This window comes from Cibotium barometz, chromosome 52, assembly GCF_041138505.1.
Source record: "Cibotium barometz isolate CiBa-2024 chromosome 52, ASM4113850v1, whole genome shotgun sequence".
NCBI lineage: Eukaryota > Viridiplantae > Streptophyta > Polypodiopsida > Cyatheales > Cibotiaceae > Cibotium > Cibotium barometz.
In genome coordinates this window covers 8,362,462-8,385,519 of record NC_141097.1, presented here as the reverse complement: position 1 = coordinate 8,385,519, position 23,058 = coordinate 8,362,462, and the positions used below count along the sequence as shown (strand labels likewise).

General features: G+C 44.0%; 1 protein-coding gene across 10 annotated transcripts; it reads left to right on the top strand.

The window, feature by feature from the left end:
* The first annotated feature begins 547 nt into the window (after nt 1-547).
* Nucleotides 548-19,300, top strand: LOC147608754 (uncharacterized). Of its 10 annotated transcripts, none has more exons than XR_015264298.1 (19): nt 653-699; nt 891-952; nt 1,985-2,125; nt 2,253-2,370; nt 3,363-3,464; nt 3,559-3,680; nt 3,789-3,875; nt 4,464-4,664; nt 4,784-4,853; nt 4,956-5,119; nt 15,533-15,697; nt 15,783-15,854; nt 15,950-16,700; nt 16,785-16,870; nt 16,971-17,246; nt 17,334-18,206; nt 18,379-18,480; nt 18,614-18,852; nt 18,943-19,300. XR_015264298.1 is itself a non-coding variant. In XM_086788103.1 (19 exons), exons 3-19 carry the CDS (start codon nt 2,003-2,005, stop codon nt 18,997-18,999), a joined length of 3,537 nt encoding a protein of 1,178 aa, XP_086644229.1. In that variant the 5' UTR covers nt 653-699; nt 891-952; nt 1,985-2,002; the 3' UTR covers nt 19,000-19,300. The 10 variants fall into 10 exon arrangements, 6 of the variants coding, with proteins under 6 accessions (XP_086644228.1, XP_086644225.1, XP_086644229.1 ...); XM_086788103.1 differs by having other exon boundaries at nt 18,685-18,852; XM_086788101.1 differs by having other exon boundaries at nt 3,553-3,680; nt 18,685-18,852.
* The last annotated feature ends 3,758 nt before the right edge of the window (nt 19,301-23,058 follow it).

Below are 23,058 nucleotides of genomic sequence, written 5' to 3'. Positions count from 1 at the left end.
CAGCGGTATTGCCGATTCCACATGCAAGCTCTGCTTAGCTTTTAAGACAACCTTCTCACTTGATGATCTGCACACCAAGTGTTTACAGTTATCATCTTGTAGGCAGGTTTCCCACTAGAACCCAGGCTTCCATCAATAGATCGCATGATGACTTGAGCGTGGAGAGCACAAACTCTACGATAAGTCGTATGATTTTCTATTACCATCATCTTTTGCATCTTTTGGGGATATAGCTTTCTCCACCTTCTCATGTTCCTAAGTGTCCAAAAATCTTTACAATGAGTCCTTGGCAACCATTCACGCGATGAATGCAAAACCCTATGTCTTCGCACAATTAAGCCGTGGCAAGGCACAACTATGGCGATCAAGTTCTAAAAAGGGATTGCTCCAGTGCCCTCATGTGCCCCATCAGTTGCAATTACAAATTTAGTTGTGATGTAGCCAATATTTAAATGCTAACACGTGGCAGCATGAGAGCTCTTAAAACGTTGACACGTGGAAGCATCGAGAAAGCGTGCATAAATTGTGGTTTGAATAAACTAATCACGATTATGTAAATTTGTAGCTTCGACGGCGTCCCGTCATCTATGACGGCGCGCTAACGGCGCCTTGTGCTGGTATATTATATTTACTTGTATTGCCCCCTCATCTTTCCCCCGTACGCGATTTTACCGCAGCAGCAAGGATTCTGCGAGACTTGTAAGTATGCAAATCCTTTCCTCTTTGTTTTTTGCTGCTCGTCTTTGCTCTGCATTTCTTCTGCCAAGGCCGATTATTATAGGAGCATATCAATTAGGGTTTCTGGAAGGTAATTAGCTTTAACACAAAGATTCAAAATAGAAATTTTGGAAGGTTATTAGCTTATCCACAGATTAAAAATCATGATTCAGGGGTTTTGGCAGGCTTGGCTTGACGCAGAGAGCCTATCTCAAGGGCTTAATTCACAGATATAGTAGGTTTTTTGAAAGGTTCCGGTTATCCTAGTTTACGAAAGCTTTGCTTAATACACAAATCAATAAGAGTTTTTTGACTGTTGCTATTAAAGGTATATTGATCGATTATACACCATCTTATGAAGGATCTGACATTAGTCTTGTGCTTATGTAAGGGAATGCCATCATTTGGATCAAACCATTTGCTACACACTTTCATGTATGAGCAAGTGATTTAGGAAATTCTAATTTGGCCCCTTTTTCAGACCTTTCTTGACAAGAGAGAGAGAGCCGTTTTATGCATGCGGAATGTATGGGCATCAGTGTGCTTGCCTCTTTTGTGAACAAATATGTGTACATCTTACATATCTCGGACAGAGATCTCTCTCTCCCTTTTTGCATGAGCTTTGGCGCATCTCAATGTGTGCCTACACTCGTGAACACACTTTCATTTGTGTGTGTGTGAGAGAGAGAGAGAGAAAGAAAGAAAGAAAGAAGTATTAACGTCTTCAAAATGCCAAAATGACCTATGAGACCAAAAGGTTACATCATATCCATGAGGTACATAATCTTGGGTACAAAATAGTAATAAAGAAAGATAACAAAAATCTAGAACTTTAAAATCTGATCTAGTTACATGAGCAGAGAGCTCTCATATCACCCTAATACATCCCTCATGGGCTATTGTGACATGGTGCTCAAGGTGGTAAAACTGAGCTGGTGCGAGAAGGTCCTGCGATGATGGGAGATGATGGCCCGGATCTTCCTGTGTGGGCGAGGGCCGTGGGCGAGGGTTGTGGGCAAGGGCCATGGGGTGTGGGGCGTCGAGCTCTGCATAACTCAGTGGCTCTGTCGAGTGTCACACCTCTCAGCCGAGCTCCTACACTAGCATGTGGATAGAGAGAGAGAGAGAGAGAGAGAGAGAGAGAGAGAGAGAGAGAGGGAGGGAGGCAATCTTATTACTTCTTTTTAACAGTAAAGCAAGGCTTGATTCGTCGAGGGAGGGAGGAAGGGGGAGAGAGAGAGGGAATCTTATTACTTCTTTTTAACAGTTAAGCAAGGCTTGATTCATGGAGGGGGCGAGTAGCGAAGAGAATGTTCATGTGGAAACAAATGACAGCTCGGTTAAAATGATGGAGATAAAGATTAAGACTTTGGACTCTCAAGTATACACGTGCAATGTGGATCAAAATGTATGTTTACAGTGTTGGATATGCCGTATGTCAATTGAACTATATGTTGACACCTCAGGACATGTTTATTGTTATTTCTAGCTTAAAGGTTTTCTCTCACTATCAAAATGGCTTGCTTCTTTTGCAGATATCAGTCCCTGCCTTGAAGGAACATATAGCAACATTGACAGGTGTACCTGCTGAAAGCCAGCGCCTGATTTGCAGAGGAAAGGTGTTGAAAGATGATCATAATTTGTCTGCCTACAGTATCCTTGACTCCTTACATAAGCTCTGCAGGAACATAGTGCGTGTTGTCAAGTATATTAGGATATTGGAGGACTTCATTTGTCTCTACTCCCTCTCTCCCCTGCTATCGTATTGGCTATGCTGCCAATAATAGGGTTTCACAAGCATACATAAATCTCAAGGGCCCTGCCATTTAGTTATATGAGCATCTATCAAAAACCCAAGAGCCAGAGGGTTGTTTGTGAGGCTAAAAAAAGGTCAATTTGAGGGCACCTAAGGCTGCTGGATCAAGACTGGAGCTGAGTAAAAGGCTGTCAAACAATGTGGGCTGGATAGTAAAATGCCAAAGATTGCTTTTATAGGGATGGGACTATAAGTGGGAATGATATAGGCTTAGAACTGGGCGTGAAGAAGGCTAAACCACTTGCTTTTGCTGGACTGATATGCATTGGCCCATCTATGGCTCAGAAGTGGCTGGTTGGCTGTTCTAATGTAAAGCAGTTCTTCCCTTGACTTCGGGCACCCTTCTGTCTGGCATCATGATAGAGCACCTATCTTAGATATGGCTGCCTGGGGGGCAGTAGAAGTACAAATTGTAGCTGGTAATCTTGTTGCTTAGCATAGGTTTAAAAGTTTTTTGCTGAACATAAAGAGGATCTCTGAATTTGTTGTGCTCAAGGCTTTTGCAGTCTGGACTGGTGTTGCTCTTGCTGTGTCTGCTTGGCCATACCCGTTATGCATAAGCCTGCTTTTGTGGGTGAGCGCCATGCTTTGCATGTTGGAATTTAGTTCCACACCCGCCATGCCCATCCATGGATTGATTTTTTAAGGGGGTTCCTCAGGCTCAAGTGAAACTTGTGGATCTTGTATGCTGCATCCAGGATGGGAACTGTATGAGTCCTAAAAGTCCTGATTAAGGACAAGTACAATATTCTTTTTCATTAAACATGAGTGCTTGTGGTCCATGGAATGGTATCATTCAGTAACTGGGCCTCTTGACAAAAGAAAACAGATGTCGAAGATGGGCACACACTCCACTTGGTAACTCGGCAGGTCCCTTCGAATGGCGCTCCATCTTCTTCAGGTGGAATAAGTCCAGCTGAAGAAGAACAAGGTTTGTATAAGGACTTTTTGGTGTTATCAATCTCATAGAGATACTGAATTTAGTGTAAGTGATGTTCTTATCTTTTGAATGCTTGAAGCCACAGGAGGAGAAGGTCCATCTCCAGCTGCAGCTCGCAACAGGCCTACACAGATTTCACATAGTGTTGTCATGGGAACTTTCAATGTACCGGATAATGGAGATGGTGGATTACCAGATGTTAACAGGGTGAGTCTGTTGGAAATCCTTGATTAAAATGTTCAGCTTTTACTTTGGTGGCTGCAACAATAGTCTTGTTCATTCTTATGAGTTTCTCTGTGGAATCATGTCTTGCAGATTATCTCTTCAGTGCTTACATCTCTGGGAATTGCAAACCTTGCTCCAACAAATGCTGGTGCAAATGTTGGTGGCCCCATTGGTGCTGTGAGTTTCTTGCTATTGACAAATTGTAAAAGATGAATTGCAGCTTTGGTTCTTGTTTTATACTTATAGGGAAGGGTTTTAGGATTGTTGCAAGCTTCTTTTTCTGGGTTTTCTTTAGATCATCTTATTGGATTTCATCTGCACAAGGGATAACAACGAACCCATAACTTAAGCATACGTTTGATCCCTCCGTGCATTTCTTGCACAAACAAGACAGCACTACTTAAATGCATGTATTGGAACATAAGCTCTCCCACCGTTAGGGTTATGAAGTTTTGGAGCAAACGACGATGGGCTGCATAATTTTTTCTGTCTCTGACAACATTCCTCTTCATCTAAATAATCCAAGGGGGGTGGAGAAACTAAGATTTCCCTCATTGACAAGCATCTCAACAAAGTACATTATCATCTGCATTAACTTGGTTGAGAGTACCATACAGGCCATGGTACACTGCTATGGAGGTTTGGCTGGGTATTCTTTTGTGATGTTTTTTTGTACTTGATTGTTGGATTGGATATGTTATGGACGATTGTATATGGATTTTTTTGCTAATGAGGTCAAGGGTATCTTGAATGTTTTTGGAACAGATGGTGAACCCAGCTGTATCGTCACCTGCTGTGGCTGGACAAGGGGCAGGAGCTGGTGGTGGTAGACCACAGTCAGATACTGATGTTGGACATCAACCACTATTTTCAGAGCGTGGTGGGTCTCAGGTTGCATGGCCTGCTGCTAGTCCTGGTACCTTACCTGCCATGGGGCAACAGTTTCGGATCTTGCAACAGGCCATGGTTGGTCTAATATTCAGATCTTTGAGATCAATTGTAGCATACTTGCAGTGCACTGTTGTAATAATATAGTTTGATTTGAATGATGGAAGTGCAACTAATCAATTACCATGTTCTTTCAGGTGATTCCTGATACTTTGACAACAATTTCTCAGTATCTTGATGGTTTGGAGCAGGTGTTTGCAGCCAATGGTGAGATTGGTTTTAATTGATCTTTGTCTTCACAGATGCATTTACTTATTTTTTAACATCTCAATCTTACAGATTTGCAGCTTAATAAGAATTATTTTGCAGGCCAGCAAGCTTCCATGCCAGTTGCACCCCCTGTAAACACAGCCCCGACCCAACCCGTTGGCTCTCCAGCAGCCGTTAGAGGCCATCCTACACCAGCAAACTTGGGTGCCGTGATTCGACGTACAATGGGACTCATAAATGGTCAGGCTGGAGTGGAACTTGATGTGAGTGGTTTGCTTCATTTGTTATCCACACGACATTCTTTAACTTTGCTTTATTGCACTTGTTAAGGTTGATGCAAATGTATTGTGTGCTTTCTTAGTTGGTTGAAATAGTATGCGCTTTTAAGATTTGTGCACCTTAGCTAAGTTCCGTAGTTTGCAGTTGTATTATCCTGGACCGGTTCACGATCTTTCAAAACTGACTAACTTTGGAGTCTCAACAAAACTAGAGTTTAAGTGATTCTGCCTTGTCTTCATCTGAAGTTTCCCTCCTGGCAGGCTTCTGGGCTCTATCCAGGCTGGAGTCAGTAAAGTGGTGGGGATGGGTGTGAACAACGTCAAGGCATAGTTGAGGGAAATTAAATGGGAAAGGTAATGGCAGTTTTTAGGGAGCGAGAGACAAAGATGGAAATGCCACATCAGAAAGGAGGGTTGAGAGAGGAAGGGGGGCGAGAGTACATGGTTGAATGTACATATGTACATTCACATTATGGGCATGAATTTAAGGTTTATGAGAGAGGAGATGTAATGGGTATTTTCTTACACATGTATGTTGATTTGGGTTGAAAAAGCTCTGAAACGTGATGTGTCAAGGGAAATGGCAGTCTCAAATGTTTTCCCTGGAAGCTTACATGTTTCCTCTGGCAGCTGAAATTTGACCAAAATGCATTTAGACCCCCTTGCCTGTCTTGAAATGCCTTTGACCTGTTGTTTCCCGCAATTATTGGGCAAGTCTTTTTGACTGATGATAAGGAGCCATGTTAGTTCACTCAGTAGTGCCTTGGTCTGAACCTCATGGTTGGTTCTCAATACTCAGAATTCAGCACTCTTTTCGCGAAGGAAATTAATGCACAAACTGAAAGGAGATGCGCAGAAAATAGAGAGAGAGAGGACAGTATTGGGTCCCAATTACCCTCTGTAGGGCCCCCACCACGGATGGTGTATCTGCTTTATTAGAATGATGTGAATCTGAAAAGAAAATACAGAATTCTTGACCTTTCTTGGCTGGAAAATCCCTGCCTGAAATCGGCCTTCAGAAATGACGGGCGGTTTCAATGCCATTGAGGACCTAGAAAAGGAAAACAAACAGGGGGAGCTAGAGTGCTCCTGCAAACAGTACACGGACACCGATTGGCCCCAAAACGCAGTGGCGTCCCTTGCGGTATTTCTTTAATTGATTATAAGAGCTTTGATTACAATAAGGCTGGAAACTCAGCCGTCACAGTAGAACCCCTGAAGCCTGCAAAGAACCTGCATCATGGCTTCTTGTCCACTCGGCATCCACAAATAAGTCCAGCCATTGTTCACATCGAAAGACTCTCTCACATTGAGTTTGCATACAGAAGCTTTCTCCTATGATCAGGGCTGCCACAACCATCCATAGCCTCTCACACTATGAACAGCATCACACCCTGACACATCCAGTGCTACTGCATCACAACACAGACACCCAAACTCTCTCAAGAGAGAACTCGTATCACAGCACAGCATACCATATAGTCGACACACCTGTACCAACCCTCTCTACCTTCCAAGGGTACTATCCATCTCTGTAATGGATTCCCTGTCCCCTGCCCAATCAGTAGCAAGGCTGTACCAAACATGTGTCCATTCCTGTGCCTTCTGCCTGCATGTGACCTATCTCTTGGAGAAACCCAAATACATGTTTCCTCGAGAAACCTACGACCTGTTTCCACATGAAACCCTTAGGCCTGTTTCCTTTTGAAACTTCTGTCCTGTTTCCATATAGAACCATTCATGGCACCATTCAACAACAGCGCCAACAACGGCATACATCTAGTTACCTGTTCCCTCATGAAACATCTGGAAACATAGAGATGCCCATAATTGTAGGTCCCTCTGTTTCTTTCTAGCAAGAAGAGAACAATCTGCTCCATGAGCACGCAGCCATGCGAGCTTGCATCACTCCCATGCCAAGAAACATAACCAAATGACATGTACTTGCAGCCAGAAACCCAAGTACATAGATGAATTTGTAGCCAAACAAAAACACCCATAAACAGTCCCAAAACAGTCCTGTTGCAAGGAGGATCAGCACCTTGTGCACCTCTGTCCCAATAGCCACCTATGGGTGAGAGGAGCTGTACACTACAATCCAAGTTTGCCTTCAAAGAGCTGTGTGTACCTCTGTAGTCCTGGCCACCTGAGAGTCCAGGGAAACCAGCCCCTCCTTTCTGCAAAAACACGCCGTCCTTCAAAAAGCACACGCCTGGCCGCCTGTGAGATGCACTGCCGCCTATACGATGCGCTGCCTGCACAGTACTCAACCTGTAGCCACCTGTACGATGCACTTGCACCATCTATCCGTACAGGTCAACACCTGCAGCCACCCGTACCAAATAGTGTGCAGCTGCCGCCTGTATCAGCTGTCGTACAGCAGCTGTACCAGCTGTACGGGACTGCACCGTACTTGGCTGTACCTGCTGTCCGTACAGGCCTACAGTTACTGCCTATACCAGCTGCCAGCCAACCTGCACATTAGGCGTCTGAACCTGCAGCACCCGTACCTTGGTCGTCAGCTCCGCCTGTACTACCAGCCGCCAGTAAACATGCAGCCGCCTGTTCCATACAGCTTGCAGCTGCCTGTTTTGTATGACCTGCAGTTCTATACAGGTACTCTCCACGTAGATGTGATTTTCTTCTCCTCCACGCAGCCAACATGCACGACTCCTCCCCAAAAAGCAAACGTGAGAAAGAGGCATGCCCCCTCCCAAAAGTAGAGTAGCCTCTATATTTTTACTTAGGGGCCTCCCAAGGTTTTAAAACCTTTATAACATTAATTTTTGACCACCAAAGGTTATAAAACCTTTTTAAATCAAAATCTCTTTGCCCCCTTCACACTTGGGGTTGTCCACACATGGGTTTACTTTTTGACTCCAACCTGATGCCATTCACACTGTCCACCATGTCCCCGTGCACACCTGCATACTGTCCAGAGAAAAACACAGGGTCTCTCCTGAAATTTGCCTTTAGCTTGCTCTAGGGCTGTCCTACAGCCCCTCCATGGCTGGTGGGTTCAGCCCGGGACTTCCTGGCCCTCATGGGGTTGGTTCCACACCATTCCCATGCCCACACTAAGATCCGGGGTAGCCCTGTGGGCTGGCCCCTTGTCCTAACCACTATCTACTCAGTGATCTGGCATCCGGTACCATACCAGATACACAGAACCACTGACATCATTCTAGAGGGAGACTCACAGCGCGGACTGGCACTGTTTCACGTGCAGGACAGTGCACACCTGACCTTAGACTCCTGTGCAGGACAATGCACACCTGACCTCGGACATCTGAGATGGATCCCTGGTTGACTCGTCCTGGACTGGGCTCACATGGGACCAGTTCACCATCCCAGGTCCTGCACCTTCTGTACAGAAATGTCTACGTGGCATCCAAGTGCGGGATGCACGTGACACCCCAACTGGGAAGGGTAATTCGTCTTCTAAAGACACTACGACAAACAATAGTCCTAGCTCTAGTTCAGGGGGTAAGGAATCCAAGCCTAAGAAAACCCTTGAGGAAAAGGCTAAAGCAGGCAGCACTAGAGGCTATCTTCCTCCAGAGGAGCAAAGATAGTATCAATCAGAAAACCGATGTTTTTTCTGTCATACCATTGGGCATGGTAAGAAGGATTGTCCAAAAAGGCAAGCGGAGTAAGCCTCCAAAGAGCCTTCTACCACAGTTGCCACAGTATCCCCCGCTCCTCCAGACCCGCTTGCTACCACAAACGTAGTTCAGATCTCACCTTCTATGCATCCCATGCCATCTGTGGTACATGATGCTAAGCAGGAGAGTGAGGTGGGAGCCACACAGAAAAGCCTGATCCGAGCTTATGGCTCTGCCAAGGGCCGCGAGTTCATAATCCTTTTTGACATGGGCAGTTGTGAGGATGCCATGTCTCCCTAGTTGGCTACCAACATGAGTTGTACCTTAGTGCCCTATCATTTGGAGGTAGATGGATTTACACCTGGTCTCCGCACCCACATATCTCAATGGGCACAGCAGTTTTCTTTTCAGGTTCAAAAGGCCTCATTCCAGCGAGATTTCATTCTCTCTCCTCTTTTGGGATGTGACATGATCTTAGGAATCGAGTGGTTTCATCAGTATGAACCTATTCCCAATTGGGGGTAGGGTACCTTTATTATCTCTAAAGGTTTGCCTGAGCCTGTCATGATTCGGGGGGATAGGAGCATTCTTGGCATTCCTATGATTTCTCATCTCTAGGCCAAACGAGCTATCCGCAAGGGAGCGGAAGGAGCATTGATTTATGCTGAGACAGCTTCTCTCTCATCGATAACCGCTGTCTCATCTTCTTCAGTCTCTCAGTTGGCAGATCTCCTTTCTCATTCAGACATTTTTAATAATCTCCTCCCACCCAGTATCCCACCCTCTCGCCCTGAGGACCATCACATTGATTTGATCCATGGATTGGATCCTCCTAGCAAGTTTCCCTCTTGTCTTTCCAAGACTTTCAAGAGCAAGCTAGAACAGTAGTCAGTTCTCAAACATTTGAAACCTATTCCTTATGGACACATTTTCATAGTCACCACAGACCCCCAAGCACTTAAGTGGCTCCCGAGACGATGCCAAGTGCCCAGTGGAGTGATCAGCACACTAGACAGGGCCAGCTCTTCCACTAGGTTGGAGGAATGATCAAGTACATCCCTGGTCAGCATAACCCAGTAGCAGATGTTCTTCGTAGAAAGACAAGCATCCAGACTATTAAGGAGTCTACCATTCTCAACATCTCTGGAAAAGACTTAGATAGCATAGAAGATCAGTATGTCGATTTCGTAGAGTTTGGTACTCAACCCAGTTTGGCCCTCTATTTTGAGCCTGGCCATTATTCAGTTCACAGACAGGCAAGTAAGTTTAGACGAGATATCCACTTCAAGAAAGGGGATTGGGTCTATATGCGCATCATGAAACAACGATTGAAACAAGTGGACAAACGTTGTCCCAAGCTTTCATTCCGTAGTTTTGGATCTTTCGCAGTAGTTAAAAAGTTAAGGGATGTCTCCATGAAGTTAAAATTACCTAACAGTTGGATGATGCATGATGTTTTCCATGTTTCTTGGCTAAAACCATATGTTGGACCCGAAGTATTTGATGTTTCAGATGAACAACAGCCAGACGTGGTAGACAAAGCCGAAGTTATCGAGCCTAAGCAGATCCTTCTTCGTCTTTGGAAGCATGGTTCCGATCGACGGATACATCAGTTCTATGCGAAGTTCCGAGATCGAGGTACCCACTAAGCCGTTGGCTAGACGAGGAGTTCTTTCACGAGTACATTGTAGTGCATGGTGACAAACTGGCTCATCATCATCAGTGCAACATTGTATCAATATTAGTACCTTTCAGGATGATATTTGTTGTACGCCGTGACCCCATTGTAATCCTCAGTCCAGGAGAAGTGAGGCACGAGCTACGTAGGTTATTCTCGGCCATAGCAAGTCAGTTAGTTAGTCCAAGTCTCTTAACCCACTTGAAGAGATGCATTCATGCATGTAAAGTCAGTAGAAACCTTAGGGTTTGTATTAGAAAGCATTCTGCATATTGCACATCATTCATCCATTGCATCTAGACCATGGCAAACATCCCAGATATCATCTAGTATTTATCAGGATATTTACTAGGAATTTTCTGGTATTTTTTCCATCATTTTAAGCATTTTACACATCATTTATGCATTTATGGTGGACATGAGCAGTCGGCCAGCGACTTAGCCAGCCGACTTAGCCAGCCGACTGGCTCATTGTGCCCATATAAATAGATCCCTAGCATATTCAACCATTCATTCAATCATAAATCAGCATTGAGCATTCAAGCGCTTGACATCTTCAGCACAAGGTGTAACTTGGTTGAACACAATGCTAATCAATACACTTAAATACACTAAGATTTGATGGACACTTGCTCAAATACAAGAAGTAATTTGCTGAATTGACAAGAGACACACAATGAGCCGGAACGGTCGACCCCTCCCTCAAATAAAGTATATTGATCTTGGAAGAATCAAGTACATAGTGTCATGGGCATTTCTGACCAGATCTCCATACCAATGCATATGAATACAGTATTGCAAACAAGTGGTTGTCGATGTAGACTTGCAACCCACACTACCCTCTCAAGTGCCCATGTTCCCTACTATCTGCTCTCTATTGTTCCACCAACACATGGTAGCAACAACTTGCAAGAGAGCACGTAGGACAAGAGAATACTACACAGGGTATGTGATCTTGTAATCTGGTTCCTCCCTCCTGCTACTTGCTTCCATATTTAAGCATTAAAGCTTGCCAATTGCAAGTAGAGTCGATGACAACGGAAGTCTTCGCGATGGAAGATTTGTCGCATTTCTTCGCGACAAAAGTCTTCAAGAGGATAAAGGGAACCTTGGGAAAGCTTCCCCTATGGTTCAACTTGAGAGAGGAGGGCTGAAATTAGGGTTTTCAGCAAAAAGACCAGAAATTACAGCAATAAAGAGAGCTGTTTTGTTGAATTTCAGTCATTGGGAGTGTGTAGGAGAGTGATTAGCATCCAGAAACACTCTTGGAAGCTTGAGAAACACCTTAGCAAGCTTGGAAGTGGAGTTGGGAAGGAGGAAGTGCAGAAAATGCAGCCCAATAGTCCTCATGAAGAAGGCGCCAATCTCTAGAGAGAGGAGTGAGGTGGTGAGTTGTCCAGTGTAGGTGGCAGGCGGTGCTTTGTGGAGCAAGTTAGAGTGGACACATGGCTGGTTACTCCCTTTGTACAAAGGGGATAAGGTCTAGGCGGTGGACATTGCGTTATGTCCGTCTCGGGACATCAGTGTGTGTGAACACCTGGGTGCTCATAATTTATAAGTGAGTTTTGGTTTCCCAAAACTTAATGAAGTGTGTACACACTCATTTATAAATTAATGCCAACTCCTAAGGCTAGGTTTATGACCAATACTTACCACCTGTCACATGCTACATAACCATGTCAGCAGATAGTTTCACACGCACGGTTCGCGGACAGGCGTCCCCTTACGTGGAACTACACATTGGTCAAGCAAGCATGAAAACAACATGCAATTTCAATTGCAAGCAAGCACATAAAAATGCTTTCTACAGCCCTAGGCGCCTCAAACACATGAGCATTCAGCACTCCTATATCAGCAAAACGCATCAGTTCAGCATTCAGCCAATAGTTCACCTTGCGTTTTCTGCATCCATACAGTTTTCAGCATTCATCATCTCATCGTTTTGCTCCAGCGACTTGGTGAAGGTAAAACGCAGCATTCATAATCATTTACAGCATTCATACTCAGTCTAGAACAGTCCCAAACAGCCTCTCCCCCAGCCTCAGCTTTGCATCCTCTTCTCATTCCATTGGGAAGAGTGCATAGGCTCGAGATTGGACATCTTTGGTGCTCCTATAGCAGTGTACAGTTCAGCCCAACATTTGGTCTTTAGAGGTCTTGCGTTTGGCTTATCGTTAGTCACACCGTCAATCTCTTTAAAGATAATAAAGCAAATACTATCTCGGTAACGGGATAGGGGGCCCTTCAGTGGGTAATTCGGGACCCCATACGGTGTACAATTCTCATCTCTGTCTCTACATCTCTTAAAAGTTTGAAGTCTTAAAGTGGATTGCTAAACTTGCGAAACTCAGGATACAGAAGACGGTGTGAGCATTTGTGTGACAGGATCCTCCAATACGAATACTTCCGTTGCATGTTACACTTAGAGAGCGACAGAGATGATAGCGTTCGTTGGAATGTACTCAATTGATAATGAGCGTGTGGAGCATAGTTGCCAGGCGTTTCATGAAACGTGTTTCAAAAACGTTTCTTTCAAATCCCAGGCGTTTCAAAAACGTTTCATACAAAACAGGGGGGTTACAGGCTCCAAAATTTATATATAAGTTAATAATATGTAAAAATATCTTGCCTTCCCTGAAAAACAATATTAAACATGCATCATTTACACATTAAAACATGTTTTCAAGTTAAAACTAAAGAATCCAGGTACAAAACGCTTAAATTGGACAGTTCCCAGGTGGACACGAATAAAATGCGTTTCATTCGTATGAAATGTTTACGAAACGTTTCGTTTCATTCAAACTGAATGAAACATGTTTCATTGCAACTATGGTATTGAGTACAACGTACTAGTAGCCGTTAGAGGGTTTATGTGGTTGACAGCACACTAAGGTTGTGTTCTCATGGAAAAAAAACCCTTGCCAGTGCAGGGTAAAAAGTGTTCGTGATCAGCTTTGTTCACACCTGAACTTCCTAGAGATAGAGGGCTCTTCTTAGAGACAAAAGGCTAACAAACCTCCCTGAAGTGAATGGTGTGAACTGATACAGGGTGTAACAGACTACCTTGGTAGAGGTAATAAGTTTAGAGCTTGTTGGAAAGCTTCAAACTTCTCCCTAGAAAGGGGCTTGGTAAATCCATCTGCCACATTGGCCTGTGTGGGCACATAGGTCAAGGTAGGTCACGGCTACCTCTCCAGCATGGAGCTGTTCCTTGATGTAGTGATAATGCATCTCAATGTGCTTTATCCGTGCATGGAATACTGGATTCCGCGTAACTGCTAATGCACTTTGGCTGTCAGTGTAAAGGGTGGTAGCAAATTGTTGTCCGATACCAAGATCAGCCAAAAGACAGCGGAGCCAGACACACTCCACAGTAGCTGTGAATGTTGTCTTGTAGTCAGCTTCACAGTTCTGTTGGCTCCTTCTTGCTGAGCCATGAGATGCATGAGCTGCCAAGAAGGAAACAATATTGATTGGTTGACATATGCATTGTCCCGGCACTTGGCATTGGCCGGTAGTGAAACATGTCTTTCGCTACCTTCAAGGCACTCAGCGCTACCTTGTAACTGAGCAATGATCCTCTGTCTCATTCAGCAAAGCGGCCACTTCTCTCGGACAAGACAGTATCTATCCATGCCAGTTTTTTTCCGCTGCTTATAACCAGAAATAGTAGCTGAGAGTGCATCAGCAAGCACCATTACGGCATTCTATCTGTCGCAGCATCAGTATCAACCTGTGCAAATCTTCGTGACATGTGAGCTTTGAAGCAGGCGATAGTGGCAGCAACTCCTTGATAAAAACTGTGTAGGGTGCAGCTCCTTCGACACCTGCAGGCTGCTCCGTGAGGAAGACAGATCTGCAGCTGGCAAGGGGCCCCAGTAGGTGCTTGTCTGTGTTGGCTGCATCAGAGAAGTTACCTTCAAGTGGGTATGCAGATTCCTTACAAGTTGCGCATCTCCAGTCGTTTCCTCGCGATGCACTGTGGCACAATGGCGACGGTCATCCTGTGCGGTGCGCTGAGACATCATGACTTATGTTTTCTTTTATTGAGCTTAAAAAGGTTAAAACCCTTGGAAGGTTTAAAACCTTTGCAGTAAAGGTTTTGTAGCAAATCATTAGAAAAAAACCTTTGTGGTAATAAAGAGAAAAGGAAAAAGCTATGCCGATGGTAAAGGCGTTTATAATAACCTTAGTGAACACCTAAGTGCCATGTGGGTCCTGGGAGGAAGAATATGGGCCATTTTCATCTTATCTAATCTATGTGGCGCACTCCATGTGTGAGATGGACATGCATCTTCCATCTTTATAGGCGTCATGTTCGAGTAGCACGTCTACACCGACTTCAATTGAGTGTATCGACTTAACATCTTGGCGGGGCCTCCAGGCACTGACTTGTTTATTTATGCGAGTAGTTTAGGCTCGCAGGCTCCACTTGGAGCATCTTTGGCTACATCAGCATTGGTCATCGATTTTGTGGATCCTTCCTGAACTTAGTGACTCCTAACATTTTATCATCTTTGTGATCATTGTAAACACACTCTTTATAGTCAGTGGACATTGTGCTTGTGTATGTTCTTGGTCTACACACCTTGCCCATGTATGGATGTAGATCAAGAGAGTGTTGAAATATCTAGGTGATCCTATGTCCATGCCTTGTGTGTAATAGTTTGGGTAACATTTGACCTTAGCATTTGATATAGACAGGAAGTCTAAGGTTAGTTCCCTAAAGTAAAAGTGGCCCTTACCAAGGGAATCTCCCCAGGACAGATCTAGGAGGGTTAGGTGGCAATAGCCTTTGACATCATGGCTTAGGTCATGTGAGAGCACTGGTGAGCCTGCACTTTCTACTGTTTTGATAATGAGAGCTTGGTGAATTCTTTTGGAATTCCTTGTGTTAAGCTGTTCATTGTGCGAATCACTATTGTGAAAGTCCATTATTAGAGTGTGATTAGTATGCTTAGTGCTAATCTCATTGTGTTTGATTCATTTTCAGTGTGAGTAGAATGTGTCATTCACTTTGAGTCTGTGAATTTCAAGTGTATTTACTCTCCTGGTCAATTCAGGTCATGCTTAACATGCTAACAATGTTAATGTTCTTCATGTTATGAATAACAGAGGTTATCTTCTCAACTTGAGAATGAACCGAATCTAGCTGATGCTGGTGTGCGAGGGGAGCTTCAGTCATCAGCACTACGGGATGGAGTCCTCTTGCAACAATTGGGCGCTTTGCTTTTAGAGCTTGGTCGAGCAACTTTAACTCTGAGGATGGGAACATCTCCTGTATGTATTCCAAGAGTCAAGCTTATGGGTGGGCATTGCTGTTAGATTTTTTATTGTAAAACAGTGGAAATCTATTGGGCTGCAGATGGAGTCTGCAGTAAATGCTGGCCCTGCCTTGTTCATCTCCCCAGCGGGTCCAAATCCTATGATGGTTCAGGTATGAGAAGAGGTTGTTGATACCCACTGGTGTTTCAAGCTTTCATCTTCGATTTATAAGGAGTGAACCTTTGGCTGGTTGCTCTGCTGGTGCAGCCACTTCCTTTCCAGCCAGGTGCTGGATTTGGTACTATAGGTACTGGGACACACCCAAATGCAGGAGCAATGGGCTCCGGTGAGGTGCCCCGCAACATCAGTATTCACATTCATGCAAATGATACAGGCACAATTTCTGGACCTCCTTTCCAAGTTCCAGTACCAGTTCAAGGTGGTGTACCCAATAACTTACCCTCACAGGTTTCCCCTGCTGTCACTTCAATGGGTTTCGGAAGTGGACTAGCATCCACCTCTATTGCCGGAAGCATTGCTCCCTCAATGCATGCCGTACCAGTGCCAATGCAAGCCAGTGGCCCATCAGCTATGAGCGAGCAGCCTGGAATTAGAGTGGTGCCTATGAGGACTGTAGTTGCAGCAATGCCATCAACTCTACAGGGCAGGCCTCCAGCTGATATCACTGGAGCACCTTCTGGTTTCCTTCATCCACTTTTTGCAAGGTTTCAGCAGTTGAATTCACAGCAGGTAAGTGGATCACCAACTGTTGTGGTACATGGGATTCCACCAGTTCCCCCTGTGGTTCCACCATCTGCCAGTGTGCTGCAGCAGTCATTAAATTCTATTGCACCAACAGTACGAGCACAAGTTCAGGTGCAAGCTTGGGTGCCCGATGGGCAGGGTGGATCTAGACTTGTAAGTAATGAAGAAGCTCTGCGTACTTTATTCACACCGACCACCCAAGAAGCCGCCTCATTGAATCCACAACAGCAGCCATCACTAAATAATAGGGCAGGTAAACTGAAATCTGGTTTTCTTCAAGTATGTCTTTTGCTTTCTGTTTCTTCTTCATTATGAGGAACAAGCAATATGATCACAGATGCAGTGTCTCAGTCAAATACTCTGGGAGGAACAAGCAATATGATCACAGATGCAGGTGCTAATCACCCTGTGGATGGGCAGCAGGTGGGTAGGCTATTTTTGTAGATTGTATGAATTTGATATTTTGGAGAATTCATTGGTAGTCCTTTTCTTTTGGTTGCTTACTGCTTTCTTGACAGTACAGTCTCAGGTGCCAAATGATGTTCGTGAAGCCGAGATAGACTTGAGTCTGGAGCAGGTACACGAGGTTGAAAAGAAGACATGCAATCAAGCAGAGGTGGAAAATGGCAACAGTATTAAAGGCAGAGATCAGATCACAGATTTACGCAATGGAGAAAACAGTGCAAGGGCAGGAACAAGTTCACAAGGCACAGATGATAAAATGCAATCTAAAGACAGGAATATGGCAAACATCCCTGCTGGCCTTGGTCTCAGAGGCTTGCAGCCATTGCCATCACGGGTAAGTGTGGTTTTTTTTAAATTCTATTAGCGTGCTTTTATTTCATCTTACAGGAAGAAGTGATTACAGTTGGTTACCTGTATGCAGACCCCCAAAAGATCGGCTAGGCAACAGCGAAGTCCCCAGGCTGCAAGCACCTCTGGACAGGCTGTACAGGACCAAAGTACCCTTTCAGCTCATGAACGAGAGGGTTTGGTCCCTCCACCAACTGGAGGGCAGAGCTATGCACAAGGAGCTTCATCGATTCCAGATTCCAGTGCAACTGTCCCCAATCAAGTACTTCAGCTACTCAGTCATGCCCCTTTGCCAAGGGGTGGTGGAAGCAATATTGATGTTGGAAATTTGGTTTCTCAGTTCATGGCAAATTCAGGAGAGACCACTCCTTCAGCAAGAGCAAGAGATATTGATCAAGATTTGGGTCTCCCTGCAGGGGCGTTGGGTAGCCTTATGGGTCAAGTCATGCAGAATCCTTTCATGAGGAATGTTGTGCAGCAGGTCGTGGAGCAGGTGGGTGAAGGAACACTTGATCATGAAGATTCAATGGCTCAAGGTGCAAGCTCTCAAGGCGGTCTTGATTTTTCAGGACTTCTGCAGCAGATGATGCCCGTAGTTAGTCAAGCTCTTAGTAGAGTGAGTGCTACTTCTAGCCCAGAGCAAGCTTTGAGCCTATTGCAGGGCATTGGTGCAAGCAGCAGGGAGAATGGTGTAGTAAGGGGTAGCACAGAGAGGGTAAGGGAAGGGATGAATGGGCTCCAAGACCTGCTGTCTCATGGTTTGGATGCCTCAAGTGGCTCAAACCTCTCCACTATATTCCAGCAGATGATGCCTGTTGTTGCTCAAGCCTTTGGTGGAGCCCTTGGTGGTAGACCTGAACAGGCTTCTTCAGGTGTTCCTTTTAACCTACATGCGAGATCTGATGTTGATGATGGAGCTAGGATCGCTGATATGGATGCTCATCAGGTATGTGTCTGGCATTGTCTGATTCTCGTGCTTGCAACTCATTTATTAGATTTTGTGGGCTTTCCTGCTGCATGCCAAATTGAGCTTCCGCATACTTTTTTGGGAACTTGGCACCTCGTGTCATGTGGCTTTGAGGTTAAGAGGAGCTTACAGTTCTGTAAAACGGCTGCAGGAGATACCACAGAGAAGTGAATCAAGTCAACTTAGGGGAGAGCAGCAGGACTTGACCTCTTCCGAGAGGCCAGAAAGTGCACCCGTTGCTAAGCGTCAAAAGGTAGCTACAGTAGAAATGCTACCCTATGATTAAGTTAAACACGCAGGGGAAACAGTTCATTAACACTTGCATGGTACTTTTAGGTTTGATTGGTCCTCTACTTTTTTATGAATGAATTCTTTGGCCTGACCAGAAACAATGATATTGATGGGCATTACAATCAAAGATGCTGGGTGCTGAAATTGTTCTGGTCGTTTGGATCAGATTAATGTGGAGAGGGCTGTTGAGAAGCTTGAACAGGGCAGTTCACCTGATGAGATACTTAGAGTCATAGCGGAAACAGCAAGCATGCTGATGGTACCCAATGACAATCAAGAAGCGAATACATCTTTCTTGGCAGATCATCTGTGCCAAGATGACTGTCTTGTTGATGTAAGCTTGTGAGATGTGTTGGGAACTTGTGTGTATTTCAATTACACATGCATCATCGTTGGGTGTCTGATGGGAATTATGTTGTTGCAGGATTATATGGCTTTGTTATTAAGGGATCTTACAACTCGGAATCAGGCAGATTATTGATTTCTCACTCACTGTCATGGTATCTGATTTGCTTATTGGTAGCTGCAACACACGCCAGAGGCATGTTTATGACCAAATAGAAATATAGGCTTTTTGCCTTTTACATATTTTTTAATTGATAGAGGGGAGTCATTTATTTGTTCAACAGGGTGTCTCAACTTTGAAGAACTGATGAGAAGTGTAATATTAATACCAAAGGAGAATATGTCAACAACTCAGGTTGTACTGCATGTGGAAACTGAAAAGCGTATGAAAGTGTGAAGTTTTGCCTGTTGCAGGGAATATTGTGATTTTGCAGAAAGGAAATAGGTGTGCTATATTTGGCTGGTGCATGTGACTGCTGTAGTGCTGTTTCTAGTGGAAGTTTTTTGCTTGCAGCTGCAGAGCAGTCCAAGAATGTTACAAGACGTGCTTATTGAGACCTTAGCACGTTACAAGGATATGCTAATTGATACCTTTTTTATAGACAATCAACCATTTGACTGAACGCAAAAGCTTCTTTAAAACTGCTGTGATTCTCTGCTCTAATCCTTAGCGAGGAGTTATACTCCAGCAAAGGCTGAGGTTGTAAGGCTAACTGGACCATTGGTGTGCCAACAACAATAAACATGACCCAAAATCGCCTCATCCCGCCTTCATGTGGAAAACAGGTGAGTCTACCAAATGAAGACCAATGAGACACCAATGGGACATCCATTCATATAGGATGAAAGCAAGATTGCCCATCATCCAAATTACTCATCCTGCCTCCATGTGGAAAGCAGGTAACTCTTCCAAAAGAAGACCATCCCCTTACATATCACTAAGGCATGCATATCTCCCGTCCCTTAAAAGAGCTCTACAATAATTGGTAACATGACCAAGGTCATTTGAAGTCCTCTCCAGCTGTGTGAGGGCAGTTGGATATGTATGGAAGTTATTCATATGCATGTCTACTATATAGTCACTCAAAATGATGGTGATTTTGCAAGGTTTCCATAGACCTAACCAAGGATTATGTGGCATAGAACCATAGAGGGCTAGGGTTAGACCCACATACTTGAGAAACCCTAACTAAAGGTTTCGTAGATGTGGCGTTGTTCGCATCACACGAATTCTAGCTAGTGACATACCGTCCACCTGTAGGTTAAGTGTCTCGAACCACCCTCGAGCTTGAGTTCTGACTGTCGAGAGCTTGCCAAGCCCAAATGAACCCAACCTAGCATCTCTTACCATTAGGCGTAGCTACCAGCTGGCAATTCCATGGCCCTATGTTCTTGTACACCCTTGGGTGCTCTCTTTCTATCGTATGGATCTTGCATAACTCATAAGTGCCCCAAGGTCACTTATATAGCAATAATCTTGCTATTATTGGCCCTTTCTTTGTTTATAAGCTTTGTTGCTTTATTTATAAGCTTTTTAGCCATAATTAGTCCTTGGCTATTATGTATAAGCCCACCCCCAATCCAGGCCTAATCTTGGTAGCGTCCTTAAATTGGTTGTGAACCCTCTAGGTCTCCATGCCTTGCTAATCGTTAATCCTAATCCTAGTCTTGGGTTAGCAAACATCCCTAACCTTGGATTATTGTACGCCTAGGTTGGTTGGAACATAACATTCTCTCTCCTATTAGATTCATGTCCTCGTGTGTCCGTAAGAGATGCATCAATGTAAGAGTCTTCGTATCTTGAAAATCACCCATAGCATCTACTCAAGTCTCTTGGCTATTACCTCTTTAAGAGTTGAAAGGCTCATTGTAATCCAACTCCAATTCCAATCCTCATGTAAGATTGAACCCAACAACTGTTGTTGATATTGGCACAGGCGTAACTGTCAACTCTGTCCTCTATCCTAACACCACATGTCTATCATAGTTTGTTTTACTCTCCAAGAACCTTGATTTCTTGAAAGTCTCGTGTGGGTGTTAGTAGAAAGGTTGTTCAAATTGTCCACGTTACACTTAGGAGAGCATGCATGTGACACTTGCTTTGCATGAAGCCTTGCGTGACGTGCTTTGTACCCAACCTTTCTTGTTTCCATACTGAAGCTACCCCAACAAGGCTGCCTCCTCTTGACAATGCCTCTCCTTCATGTCTTCAAGGCCCTCCATGTTGGAAAAGCATTTGCTCAATTCTTCATCCTCGTGTTGTTTTTGCAGGTGGATGTGCTCTATTTTGCAAGGCCCTCTTTATGAGTAGCAGCCATTTGGTGAGCACCTGGGTAGCGTCGACAATTCTCAGTTTAGACACTGGATGGTGGCCAAGTGTGGCTAGATAGTTAGGATACAACTTTTGTGATTAGAAGCAAGAGATCTCCTTTAATCATCAAGCTTCTTTCTCGTAGAAGATTACCACAACTGAAGAAACTTGTTCCTAGACAATCAACTATTCTCCCAAGTCACCTTCAAGCCTTGGCCTAAAAAGGTCAGACTCCTTGAGTTATTATGACTCCTCGAGTCATCTTGTCTACCCTGAGCCATCCATTGGAAAGGCAAGGAGCTCTTTCGGATACTATGTGCTCTCTGAATGCCAATAACCTGTCATCATGAAGCAACAACTTCGATTCAAGCTACTCTTTCACCCCACCAAATTGGGTGAAAACTGAAGCTCAAATTTTTTAAAAAGCTTACCCAATGTTCCAGTAATCTCAACCACCATTTGGAGAGATCCAATAGGACAATTTCATAGTGTCCCAGCTTTTCTAAAAGCTGCACAATGTCCTAGCAATCTCAACCACCATCTAGAGAGATTCTATAGGACAATTTTCAGACTGTCCAAAACAAGAGGGGCTCTATCGACCAATTCCTAGACTAGTCTCTAGGACTCAACTAATTTTGAATCCCAACGTTCATAAGGAGGAAATATTTTGACTAATTAACAAAAACTAATAAAAGTTTGATTGTTAGTCTATCTTTTGGTTAAGTAAAAACTCCCCTTTCGGTGTTCTATATGTCATTTGTTCTCGTAAATATTGAAGACACACAACACAATCGCCTCAAATTAGAGGTTTATAATCCTCACTTCATTTGTCCACTTGGAGTTGTGGGATGGTTTCAGATTCTTAGAATCATCATAATTCCTTATAACTTTGTCCACTTGGAGTTTCACTGAGCTTAGTTAATATCAAGAAATCCTAAACCTTGGAAACGTCAACTGGTGTTAGTAGGCACTCAGTTTGAGACCGAGAAGTTCCAAACTCCTACACCTCTCGTGTCAAAAAACAATAACATCATTTGGCCATCATGAGTGTTTGTATGATGAATCGTAAAGCTTGTCACCCTTCTTGTGATTTGTCCATCCTCAAGACAACCAAGAAGATTCGTTATCTTGTTGTCATCCACAAATACTCCTCACAACTACCGGAGGTTAACTATGTCATAACATGCATCCATAAATTTCAACAGGTCCTATATTGGAATACGTCATGACATCCCATACTACCAGAGCACGCCCCACATGAAACCCCCATTAAGCATATGATTGTGGGTGGAATGACCAACTTTCCTCCCCACAACCTTGCCTTGAAGTAACCAAATTTCCCTCTAAACACCAAGAACTTAGAGGGTTAGCCTAGTCCATGCAAAATAAAGGATGAAAGATATCATCATACTTACGCCTAGTCCATGTTTTGGTCAAAGCTAGTCACGAAACGACTGTTTGGTGTTAGATCCATCTAGAACCATGTCTTCCATGTACTTAGGCTCAACTAGCCATCTACAAGCCATCCGAAAACATTGATATCCTCGGTTATGACTATCCTACACAACATCTTGGGTTACACTTGTATACAAGTCAATTTTTACATTCAACAATACACAAGCATTCCCTTGAAATAGAATACTTGTGAGCTCCTCTTCTCTATTCTCGCTTGCATGTATGCTAGTAGATTCATGCATGTAAATGGTTGCTTGCTTGAATAAGGTTGACTTGTAGGTTGCTCCCTCTCATTAGCATCTTCTTCCCCTATTTTTTTATGAAAGAGAACGACCGCAAAGGACATTATCTTTTTGCCTCTCTCTCTCTCTCTATATACATACATATATACATACATACATACATATATACATATATACATACATATAT

Excerpts from the sequence above, each read along its gene's own strand:
- LOC147608754 (XM_086788099.1), top strand. The coding sequence starts at position 2,003 with ATGGAGGGGGCGAGTAGCGAAGAGAATGTTCATGTGGAAACAAATGAC. Across the intron at positions 2,371-3,362 it reads TCATAATTTGTCTGCCTACA|ATGTCGAAGATGGGCACACA; the intron begins GTATCCTTGACT and ends AAAAGAAAACAG. Across the intron at positions 4,665-4,783 it reads GGATCTTGCAACAGGCCATG|GTGATTCCTGATACTTTGAC; the intron begins GTTGGTCTAATA and ends ATGTTCTTTCAG.